Source organism: Notolepis coatsorum, assembly GCF_963971535.1.
Source record: "Notolepis coatsorum genome assembly, chromosome: 14".
In the NCBI taxonomy this organism is placed as follows: domain Eukaryota; kingdom Metazoa; phylum Chordata; class Actinopteri; order Aulopiformes; family Paralepididae; genus Notolepis; species Notolepis coatsorum.
This window is the reverse complement of record NC_140178.1, coordinates 6,426,250-6,445,908: the sequence shown is the minus strand read 5'-3', so window position 1 is coordinate 6,445,908 and position 19,659 is coordinate 6,426,250. Positions and strand designations below refer to the sequence as shown.

The 19,659-nt window shown below is 46.0% G+C and overlaps 1 protein-coding gene across 1 annotated transcript in view; it reads right to left on the bottom strand.

The window, feature by feature from the left end:
- The window catches only part of ttyh3a (tweety family member 3a), a gene marked incomplete at its 3' end in the record, with an annotated part of 98,673 nt that overhangs the window by 2,548 nt on the left and 76,466 nt on the right, over positions 1-19,659 (bottom strand). The window contains 2 exon segments of the mRNA XM_084328330.1: positions 12,259-12,337; positions 17,481-17,654. Coding sequence (XP_084184456.1) covers positions 12,259-12,337; positions 17,481-17,654 — 253 coding nt within the window.

Here is a 19,659-nt window from a genome sequence, read left to right as displayed (position 1 = left end):
ATATATAGAGATAGAGGGGGGGGCTTTGGTAGACTATTGCATTGGTCCATTCATTGACGATGAACGCAATGCGACATCCTTTACTAGGCTCACCCACCAACAGTGCAGGTGCTGAACTGCTGATCCGAATGTATAGGTAAAAACCATATTATGCGTTTTCATCAATAAAAAAATGGCACAACAAAAATTCCGCTTACGCGTGCTCGCATTCACTGGGGGCCTACAAATACATTATTTCAGGGGGCCCAGAATCTGGAGCTACACCCCTGTGTGGAGGACACGAAGTGCTGCGTTGGCTTCACGCACCGGCTTGCTAAACCCAACTAGTTGGACTCTTGTGCTTCAAGGACACGTCTGGAGCAGCGTGTGTCATATTCTAGTCGGACCACAGACCGTACTAATTAGGCTAATTACACCACATTCATAGTAAAAGAAAAAAAGTGTGGAATAAAAATGTTTTATTCTGAGTGAGTGACACAGAGTACAGACGCTCACCCTCTACTTTATTTTCCAGAAAGTTACCAGGTGGCCTTAGATGTTTATCATTGCCATGCCGTTTCCATAGCGATATAGAAAGCAGACAATATAAAATCTGACAATAACAGGGAGTGAACCAGAGATGACTCATGAGGGGCTGATGGAACCCACATGCCCTGCCGCACACACGCACACACACACACACACACACACACATACACGCACACACACACACACTCATATCTGTCAGAGTATACCTGCATATAATCCTTCTATATACCTACTTATAGACCTGCATATAACTCTGTATGATAGCATGTACAATAATGCTGTATATACCGTATATATATATATATATATATTTATTCTTTATCTATCCACATCTGTCTGTACATACCCTGCATATACTCCTTTTCATATATATATAATATATCTGTACATATATCTTACCTACTCTTACTAGTTACGCTGCTGGCCAGTATGACTTACTGCCATAGTGTCTTTACACCTGTATCACTGTACATATTAATACTACAACTCTGTACATACATCTGATTAGCGCCATTACTCAGTAGCACTAATTTATACATTTTATACCCAGTTATTGCACTCTACTGTTACATTCACACTCTGGTTGGATGTCAAACTTATTTTCATTGTACTGTGCTTGTGCTGCGTGATGACAATACATTTTTAATCTAATCAAATCTAAATTCAGCCTGTTCCTACACACAGCCGTCAAAAAAGGTTCAATGGCCGAGCCTCCCAATGATTGTGTCGGTTGAATCGTCGTACACACGGTGTGTGAGCCTCCAGGTGGACCTACAGACGGATGAGATCCTAACAGAGCTCTATAGTGCTTAGTGGTGGAGGAAAATATCGATACAGTATAGTATCGCGATACTTTGCGTGGCGATACTGTATCGATACAAGGACGCCAAGTATCGATATTTTATTATGCAAATTATTATTATTATATATATTTTCTTTTTGTATTTAGTTGCATTGTTCATTTCAATACCTGTAATAGTACAGTAGTCCACACACACGCACACGTGTGCATTGAGTTAAGTTGGAATATGACTGTAATACAAACAGTTCAGTTTGTCAGGTACATGCAGCAACACAGATTACAGTGTTGACATCTGTCGGCTTGAGAAAATACAATTTGCTGCAATAAAAATGATTGAAGTGAGACGAACAGAGTGAAAACTTTATTTGATCAGATAAAACATGTTGACAAAGTTTGACTTTGCAGTTGAAAAAGGGTGATAAATCGCAATCCATCGCAATATTAATATCGCAATACTCAGCATATCGCAATCTATTTTTAATCGCAATACTATCGTAACGTGACTTAAGTATCGTGATAATATCGTATTGGGCAGGAATGTAGCTCTATAGAGCTGGGGGCAGGAAGGTAACTAAAGGGAAGGGGGGGTCAGGGGGGTCAGGCCAGTAGGAGGAGGGGGGGTTCAGGCCGGTAGGAGGAGGGGGGGGGTCAGGCCAGTAGGAGGAGGGGGGGTCAGGCCAGTAGGAGGAGGGGGGGTTCAGGCCGGTAGGAGGAGGGGGGGGGTCAGGCCAGTAGGAGGAGGGGGGGTCAGGCCAGTAGGAGGAGGGGGGGTCAGGGGGGTAGGAGGAGGGGGGGGGGTCAGGCCAGTAGGAGGAGGGGGGGTCAGGCCAGTAGGAGGAGGGGGGGTCAGGGGGGTAGGAGGAGGGGGGGGGTCAGGCCAGTAGGAGGAGGGGGGGTCAGGCCAGTAGGAGGGGGGGGGGTCAGGGGGGTAGGAGGAGGGGGGGGGTCAGGCCAGTAGGAGGAGGGGGGGTCAGGCCAGTAGGAGGAGGGGGGGTCAGGGGGGTCAGGCCAGTAGGAGGAGGGGGGGTCAGGGGGGTCAGGCCAGTAGGAGGGGGGGGGGTCAGGCCAGTAGGAGGAGGGGGGGTCAGGCCAGTAGGAGGAGGGGGGGTCAGGCCAGTAGGAGGAGGGGGGTCAGGCCAGTAGGAGGAGGGGGGGTCAGGCCAGTAGGAGGAGGGGGGGTCAGGCCAGTAGGAGGAGGGGGGGTCAGGCCAGTAGGAGGGGGGGGGGGTCAGGCCAGTAGGAGGAGGGGGGGTCAGGCCAGTAGGAGGAGGGGGGGTCAGGCCAGTAGGAGGAGGGGGGGTCAGGCCAGTAGGAGGAGGGGGGGTCAGGCCAGTAGGAGGAGGGGGGGTCAGGCCAGTAGGAGGAGGGGGGTCAGGCCAGTAGGAGGAGGGGGGGTCAGGCCGGTAGGAGGAGGGGGGGTCAGGCCAGTAGGGGGAGGTGGGGGTCAGGCCAGTAGGAGGAGGGGGGGGGGTCAGGCCAGTAGGAGGAGGGGGGGGGTCAGGCCAGTAGGAGGAGGGGGGGTCAGGCCAGTAGGAGGAGGGGGGGTCAGGCCAGTAGGAGGAGGGGGGGGGGTCAGGCCAGTAGGAGGAGGGGGGGTCAGGCCAGTAGGAGGAGGGGGGGTCAGGCCAGTAGGAGGAGGGGGGGGGGGTCAGGGGGGTCAGGCCAGTAGGAGGAGGGGGGGTCAGGGGGGTCAGGCCAGTAGGAGGAGGGGGGGGGGTCAGGCCAGTAGGAGGAGGGGGGGTCAGGCCAGTAGGAGGAGGGGGGGTCAGGCCAGTAGGAGGGGGGGGGGGGTCAGGCCAGTAGGAGGGGGGGGGGGGTCAGGCCAGTAGGAGGAGGGGGGTCAGGCCAGTAGGAGGAGGGGGGGGGTCAGGCCAGTAGGAGGAGGGGGGGTCAGGCCAGTAGGAGGAGGGGGGGTCAGGGGGGTCAGGCCAGTAGGAGGAGGGGGGGTCAGGCCAGTAGGAGGGGGGGTCAGGCCAGTAGGAGGAGGGGGGTCAGGCCAGTAGGAGGAGGGGGGGTCAGGGGGGTCAGGCCAGTAGGAGGAGGGGGGGTCAGGCCAGTAGGAGGAGGGGGGTCAGGCCAGTAGGAGGAGGGGGGGTCAGGCCAGTAGGAGGAGGGGGGGTCAGGGGGGTCAGGCCAGTAGGAGGAGGGGGGGGTCAGGCCAGTAGGAGGAGGGGGGTCAGGCCAGTAGGAGGAGGGGGGGTCAGGCCAGTAGGAGGAGGGGGGGTCAGGCCAGTAGGAGGAGGGGGGGTCAGGGGGGTCAGGCCAGTAGGAGGAGGGGGGGTCAGGCCAGTAGGAGGAGGGGGGGTCAGGCCAGTAGGAGGAGGTGGGGGTCAGGCCAGTAGGAGGGGGGGGGGGGGTCAGGCCAGTAGGAGGGGGGGGGGTCAGGCCAGTAGGAGGAGGTGGGGGTCAGGCCAGTAGGAGGAGGTGGGGGTCAGGGGGTACAGGCCAGTAGGAGGAGGGGGGGTCAGGCCAGTAGGAGGAGGTGGGGGTCAGGGGTTCAGGCCAGTAGGAGGAGGGGGGGTCAGGCCAGTAGGAGGAGGGGGGGTCAGGCCAGTAGGAGGAGGTGGGGGTCAGGGGTTCAGGCCAGTAGGAGGAGGGGGGGGTCAGGGGTTCAGGCCAGTAGGAGGAGGTGGGGGTCAGGCCAGTAGGAGGAGGTGGGGGTCAGGCCAGTAGGAGGAGGGGGGGTCAGGCCAGTAGGAGGAGGGGGGGTCAGGCCAGTAGGAGGAGGTGGGGGTCAGGCCAGTAGGAGGAGGTGGGGGTCAGGCCAGTAGGAGGAGGTGGGGGTCAGGCCAGTAGGAGGAGGGGGGGTCAGGCCAGTAGGAGGAGGGGGGGTCAGGCCAGTAGGAGGAGGGGGGGTCAGGCCAGTAGGAGGAGGGGGGTAGGTTTGGTTTGTACCTGTCAGTACAGCAGACGAGGCAGGTTTTTACCAAAACGATCTTGAACTCTCCGAGGGCTTTAACTGCCAGCTGTGATCGTCCATCGCAGTCAAATACAACTGCATGGAACAACAACAACAACAACAAGAGAGAGTATAGAGATGGATCCAGACAGCAGGGGAGATGGAGGCTCAGGCTGGGGGGGGGGGGGGGGGGGGGGGGGGGGGGCGATCGCGTGGTCGTGGAATGACTGCACTAGGGCCGTCGACGAATATTACATATTTTAATTTATAATCGAATAGTTAAAAAAAAACATACATTCAATTGTAAAAATGTATGATTTTTTTTAAACAACACAATACAGTAACAACAACAATAAACAGGACTTCACAGGACATAGTAACAACAACAACAATAACGACAACGGAAATAACAAAAAAAAAATTATATATTTGTTTTTTAAAATAAAAATATGCACAAAAATAGAAAAATAGAATATCGTCGAATATCATCCTTTTTTTTAAGGAATATTCAAATGTCATTTTTGGCCAATTTTGACAGCTCTAATCCGCACCAGTGGTAATCAGCCACGTTGATGTGAATCAGGAGCGATGAAGACACCACTGCCACGGGAAACTAACTACTCAAGACAACAGTAAGAAGCATTTTGTACAAAAGTATTCTGTACTTCTGTATGACAACTATTAAAGAAACTTGAAACTTGAAACTTGAATCATCGTTGGTATTCATTTATTTTTTTTAAAGCCCTTATTGATACACTCCCCCCTCACATCACAGCACTGTTAGAATGGAATCTTGGAATGTTAAATGGGTGTTATCCAAAGCGCTTTTTACAATTTGTTCCTCAGATTTGACCCATTCACTCACACGCTCACACACCGACGGCGGAGTGCCGACCTGCTCATCGGGAGCGGTTAGTTAGGGGTTAAGTGTCTTGCTCAAGGACGCTTCGACACGCTGTCCGGGTAGGAGCGGGAATCGAACCAGGAACCTCCGGATTACCAGACGACTGCTCTACATCCCGAGCCACCGTCACACCCCTTGGAACCTATTCTACACGTTCAAATGACTGGTTGGTTCTTAGGGTTCCTCCAGTTTGCCCTGAACCAGGAGAAGTTCTGCTTTTTCCTTTGACGCTTCCGACACCTGGGACGTCCTCCGACTGACTCTGAAGGTTCTTCCTTCTCCTCGCTGCATTTAAAAAGCATGATCTCCGACCACCGTGTGTCGACTCGTAACTGTCTTAGCTTGTTTTCTATCGTTTATTCTCTCACTGTGCCTATACGTATGAAATGGCTGATAGACCGTGTCTTTGTTTTGTAAGCTCGTCGTCACTGTAAATGAGGGTAAAACCTCAAGTGTCTTACGAGTTGAAATAAAGGTTTGAAATGAAATGAAATAAAATCGCTCCACAATAAAAAAAAAAAAAAAAAAATGCCATTCATTCCAGATTAGTTTCCGACGATGTTTCCACAGCCAGCCGTGAACCACATGCCACGCTGAGCGAAGAGGGCTCTCTTCTGATGCTCAGTGACACGTGGCGATGACACATAATAAACGCAAATCTCATCTTCATGTGGTTCCGATGTATTCAAGTAATATGTTGAGAAAGGCAGTCCATGTTAATTATGTTGACAAAAGCCTGTGATTTCCTTACAACGCCCAAGTGTCTAAAGAATCTCATCTGAACGGACAAGCAGAGGCTCCTGGAAAACACTTCATTATTACATGACATGACACTGAACACTAAACTCAACCGTTACCCAAAGTGCTTCCCAAAGTTGGCCGAGATCTACATTACATGAGCTTTGTGTGGGAGCACTGTAGTATTATGTAGTAGGGGGGTGTAAAGGTACACGTATCGAACCGTTTCAGTGTGTACCGCACCGTACCGTACGGCTGTGTACCGAGCTAATACAACAGTATGTTAACCACTAACGACCGCCCACCGGGGGCTGTTTTTTTTCACAATCTAATATAATTATTATAATTTTCTTTACAAGTCGATTATTAATTTCAATATAGAATATTCGTTGACAGCCCTACAAGTACAATTAGTTACGGCACACCACATCCCCCCTGAGTGGAACATGGAAAGCCAAAATGTCCCCCCACTGTACCGAAAACCCGTACCGAACCGTGACTTCAAAACTGAGGTACGTACCGAACCGTGGTTTTTGTGTACCGTTACACCCCAATATGTAGTGTAGTATGATGTACTGTAGTGTGATGTAGTGTGATGTACTGTACGTAGTATAATGTACTGTAGATGTACTGTAGTGTGATGTAGTGTAGTGTGATGTAGTGTAGTGTGATGTACTGTAGTGTGATGTAGTGTAGTGTGATGTAGTGTAGTGTGATGTAGTGTAGTGTGATGTAGTGTAGTGTGATGTAGTGTAGTGTGATGTAGTGTAGTGTGATGTAGTGTAGTATGATGTACTGTAGTGTGATTTAGTGTAGTGTGATGTAGTGTAGTGTGATGTACTGTAGTATAATGTACTGTAGTGTGATGTACTGTAGTGTGATGTACTGTAGTATAATGTACTGTAGTGTGATGTACTGTAGTGTGATGTACTGTAGTATAATGTACTGTAGTGTGATGTGATGTAGTGTGATGTAGTGTAGTGTGATGTAGTGTAGTGTGATGTAGTGTAGTATGATGTACTGTAGTGTGATGTAGTGTAGTGTGATGTACTGTAGTGTGATGTACTGTAGTATAATGTACTGTAGTGTGATGTACTGTAGTGTGATGTACTATAGTATAATGTACTGTAGTGTGATGTACTGTAGTGTGATGTACTGTAGTATAATGTACTGTAGTGTGATGTACTGTAGTGTGATGTGATGTAGTGTGATGTAGTGTAGTGTGATGTAGTGTAGTATAATGTACTGTAGTGTGATGTAGTGTAGTGTGATGTAGTGTAGTGTGATGTACTGTAGTGTGATGTACTGTAGTGTGATGTAGTGTAGTGTGATGTACTGTAGTGTGATGTAGTGTAGTGTGATGTAGTGTAGTGTGATGTACTGTAGTGTGATGTAGTGTAGTGTGATGTAGTGTAGTGTGATGTAGTGTAGTGTGATGTAGTGTAGTGTGATGTACTGTAGTGTGATGTAGTGTAGTGTGATGTAGTGTAGTGTGATGTAGTGTAGTGTGATGTAGTGTGATGTAGTGTAGTGTGATGTAGTGTAGTGTGATGTAGTGTAGTATGATGTAGTGTAGTGTGATGTAGTGTAGTGTGATGTAAATGTAGTGTGATGTAGTGTAGTGTGATGTAGTGTAGTGTGATGTAGTGTAGTGTGATGTAGTGTAGTGTGATGTAGTGTAGTGTGATGTAGTGTAGTGTGATGTAGTGTAGTGTGGTGTGGTGTAGTGTGATGTAGTGTAGTGTGATGTAGTGTAGTGTGATGTAGTGTAGTGTGATGTAGTGTGATGTAGTGTAGTGTGATGTACTGTAGTGTGATGTACTGTAGTGTGATGTACTGTAGTGTGATGTAGTGTAGTGTGATGTAGTGTAGTGTGATGTAGTGTGATGTAGTGTAGTGTGATGTAGTGTAGTGTGATGTACTGTAGTGTGATGTAGTGTAGTGTGATGTAGTGTAGTGTGATGTACTGTAGTGTGATGTAGTGTAGTGTGATGTAGTGTAGTGTAGTGTAGTGTGATGTAGTGTAGTGTAGTGTGATGTAGTGTAGTGTGATGTAGTGTAGTGTGATGTAGTGTGATGTAGTGTAGTGTGATGTACTGTACTGTAGTGTGATGTAGTGTAGTGTGATGTAGTGTAGTGTGATGTAGTGTAGTGTGATGTAGTGTAGTGTGATGTAGTGTAGTGTGATGTACTGTAGTGTGATGTAGTGTAGTGTGATGTAGTGTAGTGTGATGTAGTGTGATGTAGTGTGATGTAGTGTGATGTAGTGTAGTGTGATGTAGTGTAGTGTGATGTAGTGTAGTGTGATGTAGTGTAGTGTGATGTAGTGTAGTGTGATGTAGTGTAGTGTGATGTACTGTAGTGTGATGTAGTGTAGTGTGATGTACTGTAGTGTGATGTAGTGTAGTGTGATGTAGTGTAGTGTGATGTACTGTAGTGTGATGTAGTGTAGTGTGATGTAGTGTAGTGTGATGTACTGTAGTGTGATGTAGTGTAGTGTGATGTAGTGTAGTGTGATGTAGTGTAGTGTGATGTAGTGTAGTGTGATGTACTGTAGTGTGATGTAGTGTAGTGTGATGTACTGTAGTGTGATGTAGTGTAGTGTGATGTAGTGTACACTATCATGACCCCTTGTGCTACACTGCCCTGCAGAAGGTAACTGCAGCAACTACAATTATTTTCTAAAGGTAGTTATACATTTAACTTCTCAATATCCGTTTTATCTTGCGACAACGTTTCAGAGTTCAAGAGAAAGAGGGGTATAGAGAATTGCAGTAACTACAAAATCACTGGTTGGTCAAAGAACTTTAAAGGCATTTCCCTCAGTTTCACTTGTTTGCCAATAGGCAACAGAGTTCAAAGTTCATACAGTATGTGTAACAGAGCCTAGGGTGTGTAGGCAAGGTAGTACATTTGTACATTTACATTTAGTAATTCAGCTGAATGCTTTTATCCAAAGGGACTTACTGTACTGTAGTATAATGTACTGTAGTGTGATGTGATGTAGTGTGATGTAGTGTAGTGTGATGTAGTGTAGTGTGATGTAGTGTAGTGTGATGTACTGTAGTGTGATGTACTGTAGTATAATGTACTGTAGTGTGATGTACTGTAGTGTGATGTACTGTAGTATAATGTACTGTAGTGTGATGTACTGTAGTGTGATGTACTGTAGTATAATGTACTGTAGTGTGATGTACTGTAGTGTGATGTGATGTAGTGTGATGTAGTGTAGTGTGATGTAGTGTAGTATAATGTACTGTAGTGTGATGTAGTGTAGTGTGATGTAGTGTAGTGTAGTGTAGTGTGATGTAGTGTAGTGTAGTGTGATGTAGTGTAGTGTGATGTAGTGTAGTGTGATGTAGTGTGATGTAGTGTAGTGTGATGTACTGTACTGTAGTGTGATGTAGTGTAGTGTGATGTAGTGTAGTGTGATGTAGTGTAGTGTGATGTAGTGTAGTGTGATGTAGTGTAGTGTGATGTAGTGTAGTGTAGTGTGATGTAGTGTAGTGTGATGTAGTGTAGTGATGTAGTGTGATGTAGTGTAGTGTGATGTACTGTAGTGTGATGTAGTGTGATGTAGTGTAGTGTGATGTACTGTAGTGTGATGTAGTGTGATGTAGTGTAGTGTGATGTACTGTAGTGTGATGTAGTGTGATGTAGTGTAGTGTGATGTACTGTAGTGTGATGTAGTGTGATGTAGTGTGATGTAGTGTAGTGTGATGTAGTGTAGTGTGATGTAGTGTAGTGTGATGTAGTGTAGTGTAGTGTGATGTAGTGTAGTGTGATGTAGTGTAGTGTGATGTAGTGTAGTGTGATGTACTGTAGTGTGATGTAGTGTAGTGTGATGTAGTGTAGTGTGATGTAGTGTGATGTAGTGTAGTGTGATGTAGTGTAGTGTGATGTAGTGTAGTGTGATGTAGTGTAGTGTGATGTAGTGTAGTGTGATGTAGTGTAGTGTGATGTAGTGTAGTGTGATGTAGTGTAGTGTGATGTACTGTAGTGTGATGTAGTGTAGTGTGATGTAGTGTAGTGTGATGTAGTGTGATGTAGTGTGATGTAGTGTGATGTAGTGTAGTGTGATGTAGTGTAGTGTGATGTAGTGTAGTGTGATGTAGTGTAGTGTGATGTAGTGTGATGTAGTGTAGTGTGATGTAGTGTAGTGTGATGTAGTGTAGTATGATGTAGTGTAGTGTGATGTAGTGTAGTGTGATGTAAATGTAGTGTGATGTAGTGTAGTGTGATGTAGTGTAGTGTGATGTAGTGTAGTGTGATGTAGTGTAGTGTGATGTAGTGTAGTGTGATGTAGTGTAGTGTGATGTAGTGTAGTGTGGTGTGGTGTAGTGTGATGTAGTGTAGTGTGATGTAGTGTAGTGTGATGTAGTGTAGTGTGATGTAGTGTGATGTAGTGTAGTGTGATGTACTGTAGTGTGATGTACTGTAGTGTGATGTACTGTAGTGTGATGTAGTGTAGTGTGATGTAGTGTAGTGTGATGTAGTGTGATGTAGTGTAGTGTGATGTAGTGTAGTGTGATGTACTGTAGTGTGATGTAGTGTAGTGTGATGTAGTGTAGTGTGATGTAGTGTAGTGTGATGTACTGTAGTGTGATGTAGTGTAGTGTGATGTAGTGTAGTGTAGTGTAGTGTGATGTAGTGTAGTGTAGTGTGATGTAGTGTAGTGTGATGTAGTGTAGTGTGATGTAGTGTGATGTAGTGTAGTGTGATGTACTGTAGTGTGATGTAGTGTGATGTAGTGTGATGTAGTGTAGTGTGATGTAGTGTAGTGTGATGTAGTGTAGTGTGATGTAGTGTAGTGTAGTGTGATGTAGTGTAGTGTGATGTAGTGTAGTGATGTAGTGTGATGTAGTGTAGTGTGATGTACTGTAGTGTGATGTAGTGTGATGTAGTGTAGTGTGATGTACTGTAGTGTGATGTAGTGTGATGTAGTGTAGTGTGATGTACTGTAGTGTGATGTAGTGTGATGTAGTGTAGTGTGATGTACTGTAGTGTGATGTAGTGTGATGTAGTGTAGTGTGATGTAGTGTAGTGTGATGTAGTGTAGTGTGATGTAGTGTAGTGTAGTGTGATGTAGTGTAGTGTGATGTAGTGTAGTGTGATGTAGTGTAGTGTGATGTACTGTAGTGTGATGTAGTGTAGTGTGATGTAGTGTAGTGTGATGTAGTGTGATGTAGTGTAGTGTGATGTAGTGTAGTGTGATGTAGTGTAGTGTGATGTAGTGTAGTGTGATGTAGTGTAGTGTGATGTAGTGTAGTGTGATGTAGTGTAGTGTGATGTAGTGTAGTGTGATGTACTGTAGTGTGATGTAGTGTAGTGTGATGTAGTGTAGTGTGATGTAGTGTGATGTAGTGTGATGTAGTGTGATGTAGTGTAGTGTGATGTAGTGTAGTGTGATGTAGTGTAGTGTGATGTAGTGTAGTGTGATGTAGTGTAGTGTGATGTAGTGTAGTGTGATGTAGTGTAGTGTGATGTACTGTAGTGTGATGTAGTGTAGTGTGATGTACTGTAGTGTGATGTAGTGTAGTGTGATGTAGTGTAGTGTGATGTACTGTAGTGTGATGTAGTGTAGTGTGATGTAGTGTAGTGTGATGTACTGTAGTGTGATGTAGTGTAGTGTGATGTAGTGTAGTGTGATGTAGTGTAGTGTGATGTAGTGTAGTGTGATGTACTGTAGTGTGATGTAGTGTAGTGTGATGTACTGTAGTGTGATGTAGTGTAGTGTGATGTAGTGTAGTGTGATGTACTGTAGTGTGATGTACTGTAGTGTGATGTAGTGTAGTGTGATGTAGTGTGATGTAGTGTAGTGTGATGTAGTGTGATGTAGTGTAGTGTGATGTAGTGTAGTGTGATGTAGTGTGATGTAGTGTAGTGTGATGTAGTGTAGTGTGATGTAGTGTAGTGTGATGTAGTGTAGTGTGATGTAGTGTGATGTAGTGTAGTGTGATGTAGTGTAGTGTGATGTAGTGTAGTGTGATGTAGTGTAGTGTGATGTAGTGTAGTGTGATGTAGTGTAGTGTGATGTACTGTAGTGTGATGTAGTGTAGTGTGATGTAGTGTGATGTAGTGTAGTGTGATGTAGTGTAGTGTGATGTAGTGTAGTGTGATGTAGTGTAGTGTGATGTAGTGTAGTGTGATGTAGTGTAGTGTGATGTAGTGTAGTGTGATGTAGTGTGATGTAGTGTAGTGTGATGTAGTGTGATGTACTGTAGTGTGATGTAGTGTAGTGTGATGTAGTGTAGTGTGATGTAGTGTAGTGTGATGTAGTGTAGTGTGATGTAGTGTAGTGTGATGTACTGTAGTGTAGTACCACGTGGCCCCACAGGAGGCTCTCTCTCTCTCTGTGGACTCGAGGAGCGCGGCGTCAACACTCACCGTGGGGGGAGGAGACTCCCGCTCGATCAGGGGCGTGTTCTCGCAGCGCGGGTTCGGGAAGTTGGCGGCGTTCTGAGTCCTGCGGAGAGAGAGAGAGAGAGAAACAACAAGCACACGCTCTCCGTCAGAACCAGGAAGAGGAAGCGCCACAACATCCCTCATCTCGTCGCCCCCCCCCCACCCGCCCCCCCAAAAGCTGACACCAAATAACAAGCCCCCCGTAAAAAAAGCGCCGTCGACTCACACGCTAACTTTTACAGACACTAAACAGCGTAACCCGTGTCACACACGCAACGACGCCATACCGCCGGGGGGGTATGAGCGGCACAGCGCGGCCTGGCAGATGCAGGGAGGGAGTAAGACCGCCCCCTCCCCTCCCCCCGCCCCCGCCCTCGCCTCACCCCTAATCCCCGGGTTCACTGGTGAGGCTGGCGGCCTTGGGTTTCAAAGGCACCACAGCTGGAGGAGGGGAACAGCTGCATCACTGCCACGACTTGGCTTCCCTACGGCGGGGGGAGAAGCGAGCCGCTCTCTGGGGAGCTCTTAAAACACAACAGGCCTCGACACAGACCTCAGCGCCTCGACACACATGCTCTCTCTCTCTCACGTTCCTCGAGGCTCTCGCCGCGCCGCCGCCACGCACGAGGGTGTGAAGGACATAACGCATCGGTTCCTCTTCACTCCCCACGCCGTCTTTAATTGTTTTTATTTAAATTTTTTAAAAGGGCAAATCGAAACGGGAACCGGCTTCCAACTAACTTTAGTGAACTATGAATCACTAAAGAAAGACACTTTTTAACTGCTGCTGTACCGTCATCATCACCTCCATTTTATATTGTAAACCGCTGAATCGGAACGTGCAATGTTACTCACTGTGCCTTGTATATATCTTATATCCTTTAAAAAATATATATACATTTTTACCTTATTTTTCATAGCACTCGCTATAACAATTTTTTTTTAAGTATTGGCGGACTAGCAAAGTACGATTTTCATTGTACGGCAAACTGTCTGTTTAACTGTGCACATGACAATAAACAATCTTGAATCTTGAATCAACTACCAGATGACCGCTCTACCTCCTGAGCCACTGTCACCCCCCCCCCCCCCCCCATTATACACAGTGTACGATATCATGACCCCTTGTGCTACACTGCCTTGCAGAAGGTAACTGCAGCAACTACAATTATTTTCTAAATGTAGTTATACATTTAACTTCTCAATATCCGTTTTATCTTGCGACAACGTTTCAGAGTTCAAGAGAAAGAGGGGGGTATAAAGAATTGCAGTAACTACAAAATCGCTGGTTGGTCAAAGAACTTTAAAGGCATTTTCCTCAGTTTCACTGTTTGTGTATAGGCAACATAGTTCAAAGTTAATACAGTATGTGTAACAGAGCCTAGGGTGTAGGCACCAGAGTTCAAAGTTCATACAGTATGTGTAACAGAGCCTAGGGTGTAGGCAAGGTAGTACATTTGTACATTTACATTTAGTAATTCAGCTGAATGCTTTTATCCAAAGGGACTTACTGTACAAGTTCTGTACGACAAGTCAGCAGGAAGGTACAACAAGTCAGCAGGAAGGTACAACAAGTCAGCAGGAAGGTACAACAAGTCAGCAGGAAGGTACAACAAGTCAGCAGGAAGGTACAACAAGTCAGCAGGAAGGTACAACAAGTCAGCAGGAAGGTACAACAAGTCAGCAGGAAGGTACAACAAGTCAGCAGGAAGGTACAACAAGTCAGCAGGAAGGTACAACAAGTCAGCAGGAAGGTACAACAAGTCAGCAGGAAGATACAACAAGTCAGCAGGAAGGTACAACAAGTCAGCAGGAAGGTACAACAAGTCAGCAGGAAGGTACAACAAGTCAGCAGGAAGGTACAACAAGTCAGCAGGAAGGTACAACAAGTCAGCAGGAAGGTACAACAAGTCAGCAGGAAGGTACAACAAGTCAGCAGGAAGGTACAACAAGTCAGCAGGAAGGTACAACAAGTCACCAGGAAGGTACAACAAGTCAGCAGGAAGATACAACAGGTCAGCAGGAAGGGCACAACTCTATCAGCTGAGTAACAATGTTCATCAAACAGTGCTGCAACTTGGGCGCTGCAGTGTTGAGTGCAGAGTAGTAGAGAGACATATTAGTAGGGCTGCAACTAATTACTATTTTGGTAGTCGACTAATCTGTTGATTATTTTTTCGATTAGTCGACTAATCGAAAAACAATTATATTTATAAAAAAACAAACAAAAAAAACATGTATTTTTATTAAATTTTTTTCACTACCTATCTTTGTGAAAGTGGCTTCTCAGCTCTGGTCCAGCTGAAGACAGAGCAGAGGAACAGATTGGACATTGAGCATAACCTCCTCAGAGTTGCTTTGAGACTCTTGTCAGGACCAAACAACATCCCCAGTTATCCCATTAGTTCCCCCAAACTTACTGTCGGTCTGTTATGTTAAGCTAAGAAGTCTTCAGCTGGCTGGACCAGAGCTGAGAAGCCACTTTCACAAAGATAGGTAGTGCAACAAAAAAAAAATATATATATATATATATATAATTTTTTATTTTTATTTTTTTATGACTAATCGACGCAACAATATCTCGTCGACTAATCGTTGCAGCCCTACATATTAGTATAGTAGGTAGTAATATAGGCAAGGAAGATTATATAATGGAAGAGTGCATGATAGTAGAAGACAGTAAGACGGTTAGTGTTACAAAGGATCAGATTAAACCGAATATATATATTTATTGATTGATATATATTGCATAATATTTGTATATCGTTTGATATCCCTTGTATATTCCTTGTACATATACACGGAATATCCCTTTAGCCTAGTACAGACCATAATATTTAATTCTCCTATTGGACAGCGGTCCACAGGCGCCAAGGCCATGCCTCCAGAGTCAGGTTCAAAGCCACCGTCAAGACATGTCTGTACATGCCCGGCCTTGCCCAAGAATACGAGACAGAAATGAGGTTGGCACTAGATTGTTCGCCGTGCATATAAATATGGCGCAGGTGAATACAGAAGTATGTTACCCAATAAGTTGAAGCCTCACCCACGATACGACGTGCGGTGAAGTATGGCCTGTTTGGCCCCAAATAGAGCATTGAGACCGCGTGCGAATTAATAACTGAATTGTCAGAGTTTGGCGCTATACCGTCGAGTGCGACATATTTCTATTAAGTCAGTAATAGTCTATTTGTGTATAGTGTATCGTGCGGCTAAAGTTCTACAGTGACCAGCATCACCAACGCTTCCTCGTATCAGCTAGAGTGCTTATCCAGGCTGGGCTGCTTCAAGGCGCTTTCACCCGAGGAGCCCTAGACGAGAACCGTGTGGACATGTACACTGGATTAATCTACCCGATGACTACATAGCCCTTTGCGGCTGGATTATATTTGCTTTTGGTCCTGTGATTAATGGAGCGGAGAATCGCCGACGCCTACACGTGTGTGGGATTTACCCTGTGAGGAGCCACGTCGAGTCTGCGCCTCAGAGAGCCTGAGGCAGGCTAGCTTTCTTCCCTGTGGATCAACAGGCTACGGAGAACAGCTGTATTCGTCTGTGGATCAAGATCTTATTGCACCGTCTCCCGTACTCGGAGTCTCCTTATCATCGTTGACCCAGGCTCTACTACCGACAGATCCTCTACCCCTGCTGGCTTACAACCGGGGGGACCCTTCCAGTATCTCCCGCTATATATCACTAGTGTACCATAGATATAATTCCCTAAGATTCAGGTTGTATAATTACCTCCTGCGTAACCAGAGAATGGACATTCATTATTGATTTGCCTACGCACATTTCTTTGCCTTATAAGTGCATTCAAAGTAAATTAGAGAAGTATATTATGTACCTTTTGCTGCAATAAAAAAAAAAAAAAGAAAAAAAAAAAAAAAATCTAACCCTAACTAACCGTACTGTCATGCACTTGTCCTAATAAACTAACCTACACTGTAGCACTCAACACTTTGATGAACATTGTTGCTCAGCTGATAGAGTTGTGCCCTTCCTGATGGCTTGTCGTACAGAACTTGTAAGTCGCTTTGGATAAAAGCGTCAGCTAAATGACTAAATGTAAATAAATACTTAATTACAACTTTGTGTGGAACCGATTCATTGTGGGAAGTGTTCATCATATTTATATATCATGTACTGTATGGCCAGTAATTAAAGTACATAAGACGGTAGTGGTTTAATGATACCATACTTATCAATACAGTCAGGGAATTGTACCCCTCAGTTACAGTTAGGTTATTGTTTTTTTCTTCTTGTTTCATTTCAGAAAGAAGTTCAGAGTTTATATGGTATCAATCATCAACAACATTTACTAACATCTACTAACATCATGTATATATTTTCTTTTATGATCTCTGTCTCTTAAACAGTACTGTATATTTGTATATCTTGTATGTCATAAATGTAACAGTACCGTATATCTGTATGTCATGTATGTCATATATGTCCTGATGAATTGAAAATGGGGGACCCTGATGTAACCAAGACGAAAGTCTTTCTCTGGTCTGCATCCCCTTAACAATTGTGTGTATTGAGCCGTACTGTGTTACTGTACCCATTCCGCAATCTGTTAACCCTTTCACTGCCGCACTACCAAACAGTTAACCCTTTCACAGACGGTTAACCCTTTCACTGCCACACAACAGCAAGGTTAACCCTTTCACTGCCACACTACAGAAGGTTAACCCTTTACTATCACACTACCGACGGTTAACCGTCGGTAGTGTCATAGTAAAGGGTTAACCTTCTGTAGTGTGGCAGTAGGGGTGTAACGATGCATCGATTAATCGAAATGCATCGATTCTAATGTGACAATTTAACTGCATCGATTTGAAAATGTTAGAATCGATTATAATCTAAATAAAAAAATATATATAATTCTTTTTTTATGTATTTCTTTTTGTGCGTATTGTTTTTATTGACCTATAGTCCATTCATGCTGAGTGAATCAGTTCCCCCAGCCACATTTGTGTATTCAAAATTTTTTGGGGAATTAACTGATAGAAAATGTATCTAAAATTAATCGAATCGTGGTCAAATGAAGAGATTTCATGATGCATTGAATCGTTGCCTGAATAATCGTAATCGAAATTAATCGTCGTGAGGTCGCATCGTTACATATATACCTATGTGAAAGGGTTAATACAATTTTCAATCAATCAATCAATACTAAACATCTACAGCGCCCGACTCACATGTACTCGGTGACCGGGGCGTTGCTGACGGTGTGGGCCGCGGCCGGGATGCTGGTCTCGCTGCCGTAGCTGCTGCCGCAGCTGTAGAGGCTGGGCATGTGGACCCGGTACAGGTCCTGGTTCTGTCTGCCCCCACCGCGGGGCAGCGACTCATCCTCGCTCTCCTCCTCCGGCCTGCAGAGAGAGAGAGAGAGAGAGAGAGAGAGAGAGAGAGAGAGAGAGAGAGAGAGAGAGAGAGAGAGAGAGAGAGAGAACACGGCGCGTCAAAGAGCAGGGAGCGGAAGATCGGTTGAAGATATGGGGGGAGGACATGCAGCAAATGTACGTCCGGGCTCGGGAGACGAACCCGGGTCGACCGCGCCGTAGGTCTGCAGCGCAAACGACCTAACGCCTAGTTTATCACCGGTTAAGCTTAGGCGACTCTTTCGAAGTTGGTTAAGGTTAGAGTTTGGAATCAGGGCAGGTGGTCTATCGCCCTGCTCTAAAGACAAACTCTAACCTTAACCAACTTTGAAAGAGGGCCTAAGCTTAACGGTCGGAATCAGGGCAGGCGTTCTATCGCCATGCTCTAAGACAAACTCTAACCTTAACCAACTTCGAAAGAGCGCCTAAGCTTAACCGGTGAAAGAAACCGGCATCACACGATTGGCGCGACGAGAAACGTCAGTGGCCAATCAGAGCGCAAAACACGAACGCGGAAGCATGAACCGGTTGGTATTCGAATAGACGCCTCCAGGACCTGTACGTCTCCAAGTCCTGTATGCCTCCAGGACCCTGAAGCCCTAATATAACCCTAACCACCCCGGTCACAATCTGTTTCAGACCAAAGGCAGAGTATCTGGCTAAAAACACACTTGAGTAAAAGTCAAAAAGTGTCTACTTTGAAATGTACTACTACCCCTTAACCTGCAATGAGTAGTTTCCCTGGCCATTTTAGTTTTCGTTTTTGAGGACTGCATACTTTTTTTGCAAACCAAAACAACATACTTTATCCTTATAGCACATGCATGAGCCTGGTCTCTTTTGAAAGATGACATTCTGACGTTCCTAATTGCAGAAAGAAAATTCTATTTGAGTGCTAACGTAATAGAGTGACATAGGTCTGACCTTGAGTTGTAGACAAATTTGTTACTCAAGTTTTTCTGTAGTAGTTAGTAGTCCAGAGGTAGTATTTCCCCAGAAGGTGGTATGGCTTCCTCTGCAGTGAGCCTCGTCAACAAGAACAGCTTCGTCTGCAGTGAGCCTCGTCAACAAGAACAGCTTCCTCTGCAGTGAGCCTCGTCAACGAGAACAGCTTCCTCTGCAGTGAGCCTCACCAACAAGAACAGCCTCTTCTGCACTGAGCCTCGTCAACAAGAACAGCTTCCTCTGCAGTGAGCCTCGTCTACAAGAACAGCTTCCTCTGCAGTGAGCCTCGTCTACAAGAACAGCTTCCTCTGCAGTGAGCCTCGTCTACAAGAACAGCTTCCTCTGCAGTGAGCCTCGTCAACAAGAACAGCTTCCTCTGCAGTGAGCCTCACCAACGAGAACAGCTTCCTCTGCAGTGAGCCTCGTCTACAAGAACAGCTTCCTCTGCAGTGAGCCTCGTCAACAAGAACAGGCAGCTTCCTCTGCAGTGAGCCTCGTCTACAAGAACAGCTTCCTCTGCAGTGAGCCTCGTCAACAAGAACAGCTTCCTCTGCAGTGAGCCTCGTCAACGAGAACAGCTTCCCCTGCAGTGAGCCTCGTCAACGAGAACAGCTTCCTCTGCAGTGAGCCTCATCAACAAGAACAGCTTCCTCTGCAGTGAGCCTCGTCAACAAGAACAGCTCCCTCTGCAGTGAGCCTCGTCAACGAGAACAGCTTCCCCTGCAGTGAGCCTCGTCAACAAGAACAGCTTCCTCTGCAGTGAGCCTCGTCAACAAGAACAGCTTCCTCTGCAGTGAGCCTCGTCAACGAGAACAGCTTCCTCTGCAGTGAGCCTCGTCTACAAGAACAGCTTCCTCTGCAGTGAGCCTCGTCAACAAGAACAGGCAGCTTCCTCTGCAGTGAGCCTCGTCTACAAGAACAGCTTCCTCTGCAGTGAGCCTCGTCAACAAGAACAGCTTCCTCTGCAGTGAGCCTCGTCAACGAGAACAGCTTCCCCTGCAGTGAGCCTCGTCAACGAGAACAGCTTCCTCTGCAGTGAGCCTCATCAACA